This window comes from Echiichthys vipera (assembly GCF_963691815.1).
Source record: "Echiichthys vipera genome assembly, chromosome: 16".
In the NCBI taxonomy this organism is placed as follows: domain Eukaryota; kingdom Metazoa; phylum Chordata; class Actinopteri; order Perciformes; family Trachinidae; genus Echiichthys; species Echiichthys vipera.
In genome coordinates this window covers 27,483,186-27,500,397 of record NC_139841.1, presented here as the reverse complement: position 1 = coordinate 27,500,397, position 17,212 = coordinate 27,483,186, and the positions used below count along the sequence as shown (strand labels likewise).

The window sequence follows — 17,212 nt, the reverse complement described above, 5'->3', positions numbered from 1 at the left end:
GCCGCTCTGAACATCATCTCTCTGACAGACGTGACAACTGTTGCTGCACCGGCGCGGACTCGTGCTGAGCCCCCGGAGGCGCTCGCATATTGCTGTTCTTTCTCTCTCATTGTTCCTTTTCTCTTTCTCTTCCTCTGCCTCTGTCTTTTTGCCTTTTATTTCCCCGACTCAAATCAAACGATGTGCTCTCTGCTCTTCACTTTGCCTCAGACACGTTTCATCTCCCTCGCTGTGCAGACGCAGACAGACGCAGACGGCCACGGCCGCCTGTAATTCACTCTCATTAGTCTCTCAAATTGAGCTGAATCTCATCTAACATCAAGTTTTGAATTGCTCTGCTTGTCTCCCCGTCTGTCTGTCTGTCTGTCTGTCTGTCTGTCTGGCCCTGTGATGTTCTGGTTGGCGAGGTTAATTGGGGCGCTGTCCTTACCTCAACTCCGAGCCGAGTTCTCGAGCTGCTTGTTGAGTTAATGATCAATTAAAATCCCGAGGATCTGAGTGGAACGACAAAGCGTGGCCGTGTCTTACAGGCCCGATGGCGCCTGAAGGAGTTCCTAAATGAACCCAAACATCCGGGGCATGTTTTTGACTTTGTCTCAGCTTTAGTTTGAATGTGCGTCTGTTTAAAGGGATGATTCGGATCTTTTGCAGTGTGGTTGTACGAGGTACGTCTCCATAGTCACTGCAGGAAATTGGAGTTTGGAGAAGAAGACAAGAAATGTGCTGCAGCTAAAAGTATTTTAGACACCTAAAAAGAACGATATCACTTTAAGCGTGCGTTATATTTTGGATATTTTCACAGCTTTACCTCACCGTCAGATGGCCCTGTTTCAGCTCTGAGGCTTTAATCTACGCTCTATTCAAAGCCACCAGACATAATGAGTCCAAAGAGACTCAAAATTACTACAAATAGATGTAAAACAACTACAAAGTAACTCAAAAGGACTAAAATAGACACAAGCTTAGACATAAAACCACCACAGAGATGCAAAACAACCACATAGAAAAGCCAAATATCTAAAATAGATGCATAATGAGTCCAAAGAAACTCAAAATGACTAAAAATAAACTCAAAATGACTAAGAATAGACATAAAACCCCCACAATGAGATGCAAAATGACTTCAATGGAAGTAAAACAACTACAAAGTAACTAAAAATGACTAAAAACAAATGTAAAACAACTACAAAGTAACTAAAAATGACTAAAAACAGATGTAAAACAACTACAAAGTAACTAAAAATGACTAAAAACAGAAGTAAAACAACAACAAAATAACTTAAAAGGACTAAAATGGACAAAAATGACTAAAATCAGATGCATGAGTCGAAAGAAACTCAAAATGACTAAAAACAGAAGTAAAACAACTACAAAGTAACTAAAAATGACTGAAAACAGATGTAAAACAACTACAAAGTAACTAAGAAGGACTAAAATTGGCACAAAACGACTAAAGATAGATGTATAAGGAGTCCAAAGAGACTCAAAATGACTAAAAACAGAAGTAAAACAACTACAAAATAAACTCAAAAGGACTAAAAACAGAAGTATAATGAGTCCAAAGAGACTCAAAATGATTAAAAATAAACTCAAAAGGACTAAAAATAGTAATGAAGAGCCCCCCCGTGTGTTTTGTGGGTGACTCAGCAGCTGCTCACCTTCCTGCAGGTACATCACAGCCTGGGCGTAGTTCTGCAGAGCGTGGTGTGTCCTCCCCAGGCTCCCGTAGGCGAGCGTCTTGGCGATCAGGTCGTTGGTCTGGGCCGCCACGCTCAGGTGCTGCTCCTGGAAGACCACGGCCCGCTCGTGCTTCCCCAGAGCTTCGTAGGTGAGCCCCAGGTTCCCGTAGGCGCGGCCCTGGCTCCTCACGCAGCCCGTGTGCTCTGAGATGTCCAGGGCCCTCTGGTGCCACTGCAGCAGGACAGACGGACACGTTGGGAGTCACGCACGTTCACTTACTTACAGTCTAATGTCTGTACGTCAGGATGGAGCTGCTGTCCGTTAGCTTAGCTTAGCATAAAGACTGGGAACAGAGGGAACAGCTAGCCTCGCTCGGAGAAAACATAATGACATAAATAAATAAATATATAAATAAATATATAAATAAATAAATAAATAAATACATAAATAAATAACTTGATAAATAAATTCCTGTGTAGTTAAATATACCAAAATTATTATCAAAAATAAATTAAAATGTTAATTAATTGATAAAATGTGACATAAGTTCTACATATAGATGTAAAATTAATATATGCACATACATTTTTAATAAAATTGAAAAAATGAATGAATAAATAAATGATTTTATTAAATAAAATAAATGAATATATAATAATTAATATATATATATAATATATAAATTAATTTATATATATATATAATGATTATATACTAATAAATTAATAATTATTTAATTTAATAAAATCATTCTTTAAAATTAAAAATGTATGTGCATATATTTATTTTACATCTAGATGTATACATTTTGAATGCATTTTTTAAAATTAATTTATTTATATATATATATATATATATGTAATGATTATATATCAATAAATTAATAATTATTTAATTTAATAAAATCATTTTTAAATGTATGTACATATATTTATTTTACATCTATATATCTATATGAATTATATATATATTTATATTTTTATATTTAGTTTTTATTTTATCTGGATTTTTAAAAGTATTCCTTATTTTGTTATTGTTTAATTCATGTCTATATTATTCTCTTAATACATTTAATTATGTATTTATTTTTTTACTATGGCTGAATGTGCATTTATTTATTTTATATCTGTATATATTAATTATATATTTCATAATTTAGCATTTATTTTAAATGGATTTTTAAATGTATTAATTACTTCTTTAATTGATTAATGAATTCATTAATATTATTTTCTAAATACATTAAATCATGTATTTCTTCTTTTACTCTGGTTGAATTGGTATATATGTATTTTATATCTTATATAACGATAAAATACACCAAGCAGCCCCTCTGCAGCTCATTCATCTGTAGCTGTAGCTTCCATCCATCTCCTCATGTCCCGGTAAGAAAGTAGACTTCACAAAATGTGGCTGTTTATGAATGAGCACGAACCTGCAGCGCCGTCTCGTTGTCTGCCATCAGCTGATAAACGCCACCGAGTGCATCGCTGGCCTCTGCTTCCAGGGACTTATCCTGAAAGTGAGAGCAGGATTTACTGCATCTTTATGTGCATCATACAAAAACAAGATCATTTGTCATATTCAGCAGATCAAGAAGAGAGAAAGAAGACTCAAGAGCCTTCCTTACCCCTGCTGTGCGTGCGATGTTGAGCTGGTGCTCCAGGCAGGAGAGGGACTGCTCGTAGTTGCCCAGCTGGCTGTGGAGGGTGCCCAGCTCCCCGTAGGCCTGAGCCTTGCCCCCGCCTTCCCCACCCAGCTCATGGGCGACCACCAGCCGCTTCTCAAAGCACACCAGGGCCTGTTGGAGGCTGCCCAGAGACCTGGTGAGAGGGGCGGGACCACATCTTAACCGTCTGTACTTAACCGTCCCCTTTAGTCGTCTAAACTTAACCGTCTCCTTTAGTCGTCTGAACTTAACCGGAGAATTTGCTGTCGTGTGCTGCACGTGCAAAAGAGAAACACTGTGCCTCCGTCCCGTGCCCGAGCACGTTTCACGGCTAAAGTCTGGTTCCTTTGACCAGTGTGAGTGCAACCGTACCACGTCTAGGAGCGGCACGCTTGCCGTCCACGGCCCGTTTGGGAGAGGTGGGCTTTAGTAAAGCATGTTTGCACGTGTACGAGCACGAGCGTGCGCACGTGTACGAGCACGAGGCCTACGGCGGTTCTGAGGTCATTTCCTGTGCGCCTGTTGGGACGTAGAGAAAAGAAGGAGGGACCATCGCGGACATTTCAAACAATGGCGGTGAAAGGTTCACGTTGGTGTGATGCGGAGGTGGAGTGTTTACTGCAGATTTGGTCGATGAAAAGATTCAAAAACAGTCGACAAGACGCACAAAAACTCCGAGGTCTACGGAAAGATCTGGAAACAAAGCCACGCATCGCCATGACGTCATCAATGCGTGTGACGTGTTACGGCGTGATGACGTATAGGCAGCAAGAAGCATTCTCCGAGGCCCAGGTAGTGTGAGTACAAACGGGCCTGGAGGGGGGGGACAAGGACCCTAAAGCACGGGGCACGGGACGGAGCGCACGTTTGGTAAATACACTGCAGTTTTGATCCATTATCACAGCCAGAGAGAGCCGTGAAGGCGGTTTAAGAAAGCAAATAGGTTAATAATTCAGATTTTTGAGCTGTAAAAACAGTTCAATATCCTCAGAGAGAGAAAAAGATAAAACATCTACAAGGGCCGCGTTCACGGAGATAAATCAGTGAGTGTGTGTTTCCATCGCGTTCGCCCCCCGGAGAGCACAAACACACTCAACACAGGGATGAAGGAGAGCATCGCTGAAGCCTTGTTCTTCAGTCACTGAGCAGAGCTCGTACAGTTTCATGTGAGTAATGTGGAGGATGTGCTCCTGCTTCTCACTGTTATTGAATTATGATTATTTTCATTATTATCATGAGTTTAATTTAAAATGTGTGCGCTTGAGGCGAGAAACGCTTGTTTGAGATGCCGCCCTGCACGAGAGAGGCATACCCCACACTAACAGAGCCCAGAACATAAATATATACATGACATGAATGTGAACGCAAATGTAAACAAAGCCCTGTCGCTATGAATCTAAGCTACTGTGTTGGAAATGCGTGTTACATATTCGCGCACACAGCATTCTTTAAGGGCGCACTCACACTGTCCTTCTGCACCGGGCCAAAACAGGTTTTACGGGTAAAGTCTAGTGCGTTTGACCAGTGTGAGTGCAACCGCTCCACGCATAACTGCGGCCAGCTGGCCGTCCACGTCCCGTCTGAGAGAGGTGGGCTTTTGTAGAGCGCGTTTGCACATGTACGAGCACGAGCGAGCGGCGGTTCTGAGGTCATCTTATGTGCGCCTGTTGGGACGTAGAAAACAGGTAACGCTCTGAAAACCTGTCTCAGTAGGAGCAGTGGCTACGCAACCTTCGAATGATGTAACATTTTAAAAACGCGTGAACACGTGCGTGCGTCATTGGTGCGAGGGCGTCATTGGTGCGAGGGCGTGTGCTGATGGAGGTGATTTACACAAAGACGGCAGAGGAAATGTCCTGATCCAGGAGCTTCTGTCTGTGGGGCCGACACCGAAATCCTCCGAAATCGAAGGAACGGAAAAAGGACTTGGTTGTTTGTGACCAAATTGTTAAACCGGCTACTGAGGTCAAATCCTACCTCCTGCACACTCCGCCCGGGCGCCACCCATATGAGAAGGCGTGGATTTCCGTGGTTTTGCCTACCTGTGTGCATTGCCGAGTCCTCTGTAGGCTTTCTCCTGGTCCTGGACGTGGTTGAGACTCTGAGCCACGGTCAGGTACTTCTCGTAGCACTGAATAGCCTCCTCGTAGTCTCCCAGAGCGTCGTAGCAGTCTGCCAGGTTCCCGTAGGCCCTGCCTCGGTCCAGCATGCTCTCACTTCCACTCAGCTGCTGCAGCATGGCCAGCTGCTGCTCAAAATACCCAATAGCTTCCTCAAACACCCCCATGTTCATTTTGGTGATGCCCATGTTCCCGTGGACTTGGGCCTCCATGCGGGCATCCCTGAGTCCCTGCGCCAGACCCAGCTGGGCCTCGTAACACTGGAAGGTGGTAGCATAGTCCCCCAGGGCCATGTGTACTGCTGCGAGGTGGCCCAGGGCGCGGCACTCCCCCTGCTGATCGCCCAGATCCTTGCGGACGGTCAGTTCCTGGCTATGGAAGGACAGGGCCGTATCCAGCTGACGGAGGAGCCTGAAGGAGAGAGAGGAAGGGAGGTGAAGAGGAGAAGAAGAAGAAGAAGAAGAAGAAGAAAGAGCTGGCGGTTTAAAATCTCTGTCCACTTCATCACCTGTGAACGGATCCAAGTGCGGAGTAGGCGTCGGCCTCCATCTTCTGATCGTTGACCTTCTGAGACAGACTTAACTGCTGCTGGTAGAACCTCACAGCTCCTGGAAGATCACCCCGGCACACACACACATCCCCCAGGTTCCCAAAGGCCCTGAAAACCGCCTGCTGACAAAAACAACCACATGATTAACAACGGCTCCGTGTGAACCAGGGTCAGGTAGTGAGCGGAGCTGGAGTAGGTGACCTGTGTGTTCTCCAAGGCTTGAGCCAGAGAGAGCAGGTATCTCTGACACTCCTCCGCTCTCTTGTACTCCCCCAGTGCTTTGTGGGCCAGGCCCAGGTTACAGTAAGCTTTCGCCTGGGCTAATTTGTCTTGGAGGTCCTTCGCCAAGGCCAGGTCCTGCTCATAATACCTAGGAAATGGAAACACACACAATACACTTCATACCAAACGTCACGTGAAAGCACAAGCTGGAAAAGTAACCGAACATGCAACACAGAAGAACGCAAACATATGCATCATGTCATCAACCCCTGGATTTGAGTACACTCTTCTACCACTTATGTCTTTTTTAAGTTAAATCCTCTTATTCCACAGTTTGAGAGGACGGTCAGGGGTGACTCAAGGGACAAAGGCTGGGAGGGTTCCCACATTCAGACCCCAGACGCTGAGGAGCAGCAGAGACAAACCCACGCTGTGATTTGGTATCAAACCCTTTGCTGATTGTGTGTTTTGTCACTTGTGTTGTGTTGTTTGGTCAGAAAAGGCTCCTTACTGCTAATCTCCTGGTGAAATCCATCCTCTCCTCTATTTCCACCTTAATATTGAAATATTCTGACTTTTTTGGAATCCACAAGAGTCTCGTCTTTACACGCAGACCCAGTTTATGACCTTCAACGCTGTTCATGGACCCCAGTATGCACACAAATATTACAATATTACATTTTTGAATAGGACAAAATTTAAAAAAAACATCCATTTCTTTTGCCTCAGACTGTCTGGGTGTAAAGAGGAGAGCGGTGGGTACACAGAGAACACATTTTCATTCAGATATCTGGAGGTCAAGGGACCCCTTTTAAAGTGGCCTGCATGGGTTTTTTTTAGCGTTAGGACCTTTTCATGACAAGCTAGCATGACATCAGATCTACACTATTCACATAAATGACCTATTCAGGATTTGAAATGCCTCGTTTGCACCACTACACAGTGTATGGGCTTTATTGAAACCACATGATGACACTAAGGGGAGGGACTTTGGAGTTTGATGGGTTTGTAATGACTTGTACAGAGTTTGATGGGTTCAGTCTCTGACCTGACAGCGTCTCTGTACTGTCCAAGGCAGTAGTGAGCATAGCCGAGGTTGTGGCAAACCTTGCCTTCCCCCTCCAGGTCCTGCAGGCCCGGGGCCAGAGCCAGGTACTGCTGATAGTACGGCAGGGCCTGAGCGTATTCACCCCTCCAGCTGTGGAAGTTGCCCAAGTTTGCTGCAAAAGAAAAAGATTAGAGCATCAGTAAACGTCTCAATCAAATTCCCGCTCTTCTGTCCTCGATGGCGCCCCTCTCTTCTCCAGCTTGCCTAGTGCTCTCGCTTCGCTTTGCGTGTCCTGGAGCTCCCGTGCGATGGTGAGATGGTGAAGGTAGTGCTGCAGAGCGCGGTCGTGAGCGCCCAGCGCCTGGTAGGCCACGGCCAGGTTGCCGTGTGTGGAGGCCTGGGACGGCCGATCGTTCACCTGAAACACAGAAGACATTTCACAGTCGGCTTTTCCACATGAGAAGCATGAGCGCCCACGTGTCGCTCCAGCAGAGCGGAGCAGGGACTCACCTCCAGCGAGATCTGCAGTTCTTGACGGTGGTACCGGACGGCTTGGTCGTAGATGCCGAGCGCGTGGTGTGCGTTGCCCATGTTGCCGTACGCCCTCCCCTGGGCGGCGTAATCACTCAGCTCCTGGGCGAAGGACAGGTGGGCTTTGTGGAGCTTCAGCGCCGTCTCATACTCCCCCTTCATCTGGTGGATGATGCCTGAGATGGAAGGAAGAACAATGTCGGAGTAATCACAGAGTCGTTTAAAGACTTTTGTCCGAGTTAAGGGTCAAGTCAAGTCAAGTCTGAGGTCATTTGAGTCCAAGTCAATTCTCACAGTGTAATGGACGCAAAATCATGGTCGTTTTCGGCATTTGCACTCATCAATGAGCCGTCGAGACAGTTTTTTCCATGTATGAACTATTGACGGAGAAATCCAGGAGAGTGGCTAACAGCCGGACGTGGCTAACAGTGATTAGCTCGGGGCAGCACGGTGAAGGCATTCAAAGGTTTTTTTTAACCACTAATGCTGCTGAAAATAACAGCAAACCTCTGCAGCAGCATGAGAAGAGTCCCTACACACACAACAAAGCACCAATGGGCTCCTTCCTTTGGGATTGACTTTGGTAATCCACTGTAATGGACTTTACTATGAGAGGAGCTGGTACAGGGGCCAGTAGGTAAGTTTTTAAAACACTCTTTAATAAACTCTGGCTTCACTAACTACGCTGTTGCTGCTTTGTTGTGTGTGTAGGGACTCTTCTCATGCTGCTGCAGAGGTTTGCTGTTATTTTCAGCAGCATTAGTGGTTAAAAAAGACCTTTGAATGCCTTCACAGTGCTGCCCCGAGCTAATCACTGTTAGCAATGTCCGACTGTTAGCGTCTCTCCTGGATTTCTCTGTTAACAGAGTTTATACATGAAAAAACTGTCTCGATGGCTTATTTGATGTCTGTTAGTTACACTTTAAAGCTTCCGTATTTGGGTGGATGTCAGGTCAGGTGATGTGATTGATAGTGAACATTGTTATGGAAGAAGCCGGTCGACAAAGATTAGAGCAGACAAGGTTGGCTTTTCTCCGGGGCTGTCCTCTCTACAAGCAAAGAGAGACAGATCCAGAGCTGAGGACGGGTTTCTGCACAGCACGTACAGCAGGGGAACACACGAACACGGCCAACTCCCAAAACGACGCACCCAGATATAAATACCCAACAAGCAGAGAAAACATGTACAGTAAGACGTGTGTGCAGAGCGGTAAATAATTCAAAGGCTACAGTGGGAAAATTCAACACATCTAATAATATGTTGAATATGCAGAGATCCAGGAGAGCTGTTGTCTCTGTGGGGAGAAGGAAGTGACGGAGCCAACGTCCACACAAGCTGGAAGAACAAGACGGCAAGTTCAAGTGTGAAATCATCCAGAATATTAACAAGAATTAATACTTTGTCCTCTAATTTTGATCTCCAGTGTACAAACAAGACCGATCTAACATCATAACAACATCTGAGGTCTGAGACGCCACTTATCTCCAATTTACAATGCTGCCCTTTCATCCCTTCATTCAACAATCTAACCTCAAAGAACAAGTGTTCACAAACGTCCTCCTGTGACTCCAACGACTGTCGTTCAGACTCAATAGAGCACTGACGAAGTCCAGACCTAGTTCCACCAACCACTGGACCAGGACCAGGACCAGGACCAGGCTGGGATTGGACCAGCACTAACGAAGTCCAAACCAACTTCCCACCAACGACTGCCACTGCCACCGCGCAACAAGAAACGAACCGCGCAACAAGAAACAAACCGCGCAACGAGGAACGAACCACGCAACGAGGAACGAACCGCGTAACAAGAAACGAACCGCGCAACAAGAAATGAACCACGCAACAAGAAATGAACCACGCAACAAGAAATGAACCGCGCAAAGAGAAACGAACCGCGCAACAAGAAACGAACCGTGCAACAAGAAACGAACTGCGCAACAAGAAACGAACTGCGCAACGAGGAACGAACCACGCAACAAGAAATGAACCGCGCAACAAGAAACGAACCGTGCAACAAGAAACGAACTGCGCAATGAGAAACGAACCGCGCAACAAGAAACGAACCGCGCAACAAGAAACGAACTGCGCAACAAGAAACGAACCGTGCAACAAGAAACGAACTGCGCAACGAGGAACGAACCACGCAACAAGAAACGAACCATGCAACAAGAAACGAACCGCGCAACAAGAAACGAACCGTGCAACAAGAAACGAACCGCGCAACAAGAAACGAACCGCGCAACAAGAAACGAACTGCGCAACAAGAAACGAACCATGCAACAAGAAACGAACCGCGCAACAAGAAACGAACCGTGCAACAAGAAACGAACTGCGCAATGAGAAACGAACCGCGCAACAAGAAACGAACTGCGCAACAAGAAACGAACCATGCAACAAGAAACGAACCGCGCAACGAGGAACGAACCGCGCAACGAGGAACGAACCACGCAACAAGAAACGAACCACGCAACAAGAAACGAACCACGCAACGAGAAATGAACCGCGCAACGAGAAACGAACTGCGCAACGAGGATCGAACGACGCAACAAGAAACGAACCGTGCAACAAGAAACGAACCGTGCAACAAGAAACGAACCGCGCAACGAGAAACGAACCGCGCAACAAGAAATGAACTACACTTGCCCGGAAGAAACGTCCAGTATTTTGTTCCTTCATTACCATGAACCCCCCCCCCCCCACACACACACACACACACACACACACAAATGCTCAGGATGGAACACCAAATGTAGATTGATCCGCCGCTGAAAATAGTCCCCAACGAGTTCACTACTTCCTCCAGTTTGTTCGATAAAAACTACTGTGAGCTGCTGTTTTAAGAGATTACAGAAAATAAAAAACTATGTATTTGTGTTTTTATAGATTTCCATCTGCAGCAGGAGCCAACGAGCCACAGACAGGAAGTCAGAAGTGTTCAGTTATGTCGACGTAAAGAACATAAAACCATCAGAGCAGCCGACCGTTACACACGCCGTGCTGTGGCTCTTTACAGCATCCGCACTTGCATGAATTCAATATTTCATCACAATCGACATCTGTAAACCATCGTCGCCTTTAAGCTTCAGAGGGAAATCGATGTTCATTGAGTTTATATTTTCTTATAGTGAAGGATCGACGGAGCGCTCCACATTAAAGGCACACATGAAGAAAAGAAGCATAAAGACGGAGAAACCAAAGTGATGCAGACTCTAAAACGACGTCAGAACAAAAGAATAATCACAGTGAGGCGCCACAAGAGCAATTCATTAAAGTGAATAACTGCATCTTTAATTGGTGCATCATTGGAGAATCATCCGCGCTCTGTGAACCTGCTCGACAACCTAAGAGAAGACAACGCAGCTTTAATTCTGTTTCTTTATTCATTTCACCAAATCACACTCTGAAGAACACTGTGTGTGTGTGTGTGTGTGTGTGTGTGTGTGTGTGTGTGTGTGTGTGTGTGTGTGTGTGTGTGTGTGTGTGTGACTGACAGACTGCTCTGGTTCAGCTCACATCATCATTTACAGATGATACTTTTCTTTCTCTCTGTGCTGACGGGACAACTGTTCCTCCTCTCCTTTCCTCCCTCATCTCCTCTTATTTCCTCCTCCTTTTCTTCCTTGTCTCCTCTCCTCTTGTTTCCTCCTCTCCTTTCCTCCCTTGTCTCCTTGTGTTTCCTCCTCTCCTTTCCTTCCTCGTCTCCTTGTGTTTCCTCCTCTCCTTTCCTCCCTTGGCTCCTCTCCTCTTGTTTCCTCCGCTCCTTTCCTCCCTTGTCTCCTCGTGTTTCCTCCTTTCCTCCCTTGTCTCCTCTCCTTGTGTTTCCTCCTCTCCTTTCCTTCCTTGTCTCCTTGTGTTTCCTCCTTTCCTCCCTTGTCTCCTCTCCTTGTGTTTCCTCCTCTCCTTTCCTCCCTTGTCTCCTCTCCTCTTGTTTCCTTAACGACGCATCTTTAATTCTATTTCTTTTTTTCATTTCACCAAATCACACTCTGCAGAACACTGTGTGTGTGTGTGTGTGTGTGTGTGTGTGTGTGTGTGTGTGTGTGTGTGTGTGTGTGTGTGTGTGTGTGTGTGTGTGTGTGTGTGTGTGTGTGTGTGTGTGTGTGTGTGTGTGTGTGTGTGTGTGTGTGTGTGTGTGCGTGTGTGTGTGTGTGTGTGTGTGTGTGTGTGAAGTATACACGAGATGTTCTGGTTTAATAAATACCAATCTACACGCAGTTTTTGTGCGTCTTGTCGACTGTTTTTGAATCTTTCCATCGACCAAATCTGCAGTAAACACTCCACCTCCGCATCACACCAACGTGAACCTTTCACCGCCATTGTGTTAAATGTCCGCGCATGGTCCCTCCTTCTTTTTTCTACGTCCCAACAGGCGCACAGGAAATGACCTCAGAACCGCCGTAGGCCTCATGCTCGTACACGTGCGCACGCTCGTGCTCGTACATGTGCAAACGTGCTTTACTAAAGCCCACCTCTCCCAAACGGGCCATGGACGGCAAGCGTGCCGCTCCTAGACGCCGTACGGTTGCACTCACACTGGTCAAAGGAACCAGACTTTAGCCGTGAAGCGTGCTTGGGCACGGGACGGAGGCACAGTGGGAGTGTGTGCTGAGATGAAATGAAAGAGTCTGGAATCACCCAGAAACATATAAGTGAACAATGAGATGTTAACACACTGATGCACTGTGTGTTTGCGCCCATGCCAGCCTCGTCTGGAACATGTAGGACGCAGGGAAACGTGAAGAAGAGGAGGAGGAGGAGGAGGAGGCTGCTGATCGGGGAAGTGAGACCTCGTTCATCGGGGGTCTCACGTTAAGAGGATTACAGAGGACCCTGCAGAGTTGGCAGGAATAGCTGGTTACAGTTACAACCCTCCTGTTAAACTCTGCTCACACACACACACACACACACACACACACACACACACACACACACAGGGGCTGTGAGTTTGAGCTTCATCGAGGCGTACGGGTGCAGCTGTATGTGCAGATACTCTGCAGGACGCTGGGGTTCCCCGGCGTGGACGGAGATTAGACGTGTGGAAAATGAGGTGAGATGTGATGACGGAGTATTTGGCTGAGACAGCGGAGACAGATTACAGGAGGAGGAGGAGAAAAGCCCCGTCATCAGTCGACTCAAGCCGACCACAGACACATGCAACTCTTTGGCTTTATGTGAGGAGAGGAGAGGAGAGGAGAGGAGAGGAGACAAGGGAGGAAAGGAGAGGAGGAAATAAGAGGAGAGGAGACACAGAGGAGAGGAGGAAACAAGAGGAGACAATGGAGGAAAGGAGAGGAGGAAACAAAAGGAAAGGAGACAAGGGAGGAAAGGAGAAAACAAGAGGATAGGAGACAAGGAAGGAAACACAAGGAGAGGAGACAAGGGAGGAGAGGAGAGGAAAGAAGGGAGGAAAGGAGAGGAGAGGAGAGAAGGGAGGAAAGGAGAGGAGAGGAGAGAAGGGAGGAAAGGAGAGGAGGAAGCACTAGGAGAGGAGACAAGGGAGGAAAGGAGACGAGGAAACACAAGGAGAGGAGACAAGGGAGGAAAGGAGAGGAGAGGAGACAAGGGAGGAAAGGAGAGGAGGAGCAGTTGTCCCGTCAGCACAGAGAGAGAGAGAGAAAAGTATCATCTGTAAATGATGATGTGAGCTGAACCAGAGCAGCTCATCTGTCACACACACACACACACACACACACACACACACACACACACACACACACACACACACACACACACACACACACACACACACAGTCTCAGTTTTCCCTGCAGCAGCAGAAACCAGAACCTTCTTAATAAAACATGAGCGTTGACTGTGGTCATGTGATACGGCCTCAGGAGGCCCGTCTCAGCGTCTACAGCCAGAGGTGGACGCAGTGTTCACCAAGAGTACTTCAATCCCACTCTGGGAAACACTTCACTACAAGTGAGATATAAGTATATACACATGGACAGGTTATAAGACCACTTTTAGTCATTTTGCCTCTCTTTGTGGTCATTTTGTGTTTATTTTGAGTCATTTTGCATCTTTTTGTAGTAATTTTGAATCAACTTGAGTCATTTTGCATCTTTATGTGGTCATTTTGTGTTTATTAAGAGTGTTTTTGCACGTCTTTGTAGTCATTTTGTATCATTTTGAAACATTTTGCATCTATTTTGAGTCAGTTTGTATCAAATTTGAGTCATTTTGCATCTTTCTGGCGTCATTTTGTGTCCCTTTGTAGTAAATATATATCCATTTGAGTCATTTTGCATCTTTTTGTGGTCATTTTGTGTTAATTTTGAGTCATTTTGCATCTCTTTGTAGTCATTTTGTATAATCCTGAGTCATTTTCATCTTCATGTGGTCATTTTGCTTTCATTTTGAAACATTTAGCATCTTTTTGTGGTTATTTTGCATCTATTTTGATTCATTGTGCAGCCAATCAAGTCATTTTGATCTATTTACAATTTTTTTGCATCTTTCTGGCGTCATTTTGTGTCCCTTTGTAGTAATTTTGTATCCATTTGAGTCATTTTGCATCTTTAAGTGGTTATTTTGCATCTATTTTAAGCTATTTTGCATCTTTTTTTGGTAATTTTGCATCTCTTTTGATTCATTGTGCAGCCAATTTGAGTCCTTTTGATCTATTTAGAATCTTTTTGCATCTTTCTGGCGACATTTTGAGTCATTGTGCATCTTTTCGTGGTTATTTTGCATCTTTTTTGAGCTATTTTGCGTCTCTTCATAGTCATTTTACATCTATTTTGAGTCTTTTGCATCTCTGAGGTCCATTTCTAGTCATTTTGTATTTTGCATCTTCGTGGTCATTTTGATCCCTTTGTGGTCATTTTGCATGGATTGTGAGTCATTCTGAGTGTCTCTGTGGTCGTTCTGCGTCTCTTTGTAGCATCTCTGTGCTTTCTTATCCATGTGAGGTGGTTTTGCATCTATCTGAAGTTGTTTTGTGTCTCTTTGTGGTTCAGTAACTCATCCACGTGTGTTTGGATTTTATCACTGGATTATATTATCGATGCACGGTGGTGTGGTGGTTAGCACTTTCACCTCACAGCGAGAGGGTTCCTGGTTCGAATCCCAGCTGGGTCCCTTCTGTTCGGTTCATTGATGACTCTAAATCACCCGTAGGTGTGAATGGTTGTCTGTCTCTGTTCGTCTCTATGTGTCCTGTGATAGACTGGCGTCCTGTCCAGGGTGGACCCCGCCTCACGCCCGATGTTAGCCGGGATCGGCTCCAGCGGACAGGGACAAGCGGTTGAAGATGAATAAATAATGTGTTCATTACTTTAACGTTGCAGCTGGTAAAGGTGGAGCTAATTTAAAATCACTTCATATACTGCTGGGTAGATCTGACCCATGTGAAAATATCATACTTGTTTAATATTCATTGCATTTATTATACTGTAGTAATTATCTGAATCTGCGAAGAGACCGAAGTTACTCATGTCCCTGTGAGATGCAGTGGAGTACTGAAGTGCAGTGTGTGTTGGGATGTAACAGGTGAAGAGTCCTTTAGTCTGCTGATCGATGCAGAGTCAGACCCAGTTGATCAGGACCCAGTCGGTCTATTGAGTTGCCGTGGCGACAGCGCTGACAGAGCAGCTCAACAGTTAACATGGAGACAGCTCCTGCATCTGTTCGTTGTCACCTTTTCTCTAAAATTGCGTCACGTCGTCCACTCTTTGAACACAGAACACAATAAAACACATCACAGGCTTTTCTGTGAAGTGTTTGTTTCAGAGGGACACGATGACTCAGAGGACAAAGGGAATCTTTCCTGACATTACTGTTTATGAATAACACATTAGTGATTTATCAAAATGATGACTGCTCTTTCCATAATCATGTAAATGTAAGTAACACTGTTTTTAAAGTTCGAACCCCTTTTTATCGCTTTAGTTTCTGCAGAGTTCACCAACACACAGAAAACAGCCACTACTCATCATTAAATCACACCGTTTCTGTTCTTCCCAGCAGCGTAAAACAATAATTATTACTAATAATTAAAACGATAATCCCTCATCACTTAAATCATGGGTGTCAAAGTCGAGGCCCGCGGGCCAAATCCGGCCCGCGAATGAATGATCTTGGCCCCCGGGATGATATTTGATTAGTATCAGAACCGGCCCGCACGCCACAGCCGCCTGCTGGTGTTTTTCACGCACCAAAACTACATTACCCACAATGCAACGGTAGCTGTTTGCCTGTTGAAATCTTGCTTTATTCATTTAATGTACAGGATACAGATGTGTTTTCTCTTTGAAGGAAGTTTGTTTTTGTCTGTGAGCCTGTTGGAAAATGTTTTCACCTGAAATCACTGACAAAAATACTGGATTATTCATTTAATTATTAAATAAAATACGATACACTGTGTTAGATCTTGGTTCAACAGGTTATATGCATCATTTTAATATGTTTTAATAAACATTGAACCAGTCCGGCCCTCAGCTTGTAGCAAATTTGTTTTTTTGGCCCTCTGATGTATTTGACTTTGACGTCCCTGACTTAAATAATTCAACAAACGTGACCAGGACCTGGATACGAGGCAGACAATAGATGGATGATTGAGCAATTAAAAATAATTCATTCATTTAAGTGAATTCAAGTTTTCATCTTTCTGGTGTCATTTATGTCCCTTTGCAGTCATTTTGTATCCATTTAGAGTCTTTTGTATGTCTGAGGTCATTTTGTGTTCATTTGTAATCATTTGTATCCATTTTGCATCCTTATGTGGTCATTTCGCATCTTATTGTGGTCATTTTGATCTATTCAGAGTCTTTTGCATGTCTGAGGTCTTTTTGTGTGTCCCTCCTATTTCAAACTCGCCTGTGTGCGGTTACATGAACTCACCCAGGTTGGACGACGCTCGGCCCTGAGCGGCTCGGTCCTGCAGCTCCTGAGCGATTTCCAGCTGGTGCTGATGGTGCTGACGAGCTCTCTCCAGGTCCTGAGGATCACAGGAGCCACCATCATTCAAACCGCCCGGTGTGGTCATTCACTCAACCACGTCTCCAGAGCGTTTCACACCAACCTGCATGCATCGGGCGGCGTGTCCCAGACCGGCAAACGCCCTCATCTCGATCGCTCTGTCGCCCAGCTCTTGGGCCAACTCCAGCACCTTCGTGTGGTAAGATATGGCCTTGTCGAAGTCCCGCTGAGAGTGGTAGGCACTGCCCAGGTTGCTGTACGCCCGCGCCTCCTCACGCCGGTTCTCCAGAGTCTGTAAGAAGAGATCCCCAGAAATGACGATGTTGTAAGTGCCGCAGATTTCCTTTCAACATCAGTTCCTCCACCAGATATTCTGAGCTTCGAACGCTTAACTTCCTGTATTTGGCGGGATTTCTGTGCACCATTTTATGGTGGAGATGTCTTTATTCATCTAAAGGGAAACGTCCC

General features: G+C 45.3%; 1 protein-coding gene across 1 annotated transcript in view; it reads right to left on the bottom strand.

Annotated features, from left to right (window-relative positions):
• Window positions 1–17,212, bottom strand: part of ttc28 (tetratricopeptide repeat domain 28) — a 120,460-nt gene that overhangs the window by 21,358 nt on the left and 81,890 nt on the right. The window contains exons 7-17 of the mRNA XM_083929594.1: window positions 16,848–17,036; window positions 16,667–16,763; window positions 7,800–7,996; window positions 7,554–7,707; window positions 7,290–7,461; window positions 6,221–6,389; window positions 5,978–6,141; window positions 5,392–5,880; window positions 3,311–3,503; window positions 3,116–3,196; window positions 1,659–1,911 (exon numbers count right to left, since the gene is read on the bottom strand). Coding sequence (XP_083785720.1) covers window positions 1,659–1,911; window positions 3,116–3,196; window positions 3,311–3,503; window positions 5,392–5,880; window positions 5,978–6,141; window positions 6,221–6,389; window positions 7,290–7,461; window positions 7,554–7,707; window positions 7,800–7,996; window positions 16,667–16,763; window positions 16,848–17,036 — 2,158 coding nt within the window. The remainder of the gene's footprint in view (window positions 1–1,658; window positions 1,912–3,115; window positions 3,197–3,310; window positions 3,504–5,391; window positions 5,881–5,977; window positions 6,142–6,220; window positions 6,390–7,289; window positions 7,462–7,553; window positions 7,708–7,799; window positions 7,997–16,666; window positions 16,764–16,847; window positions 17,037–17,212) is intronic.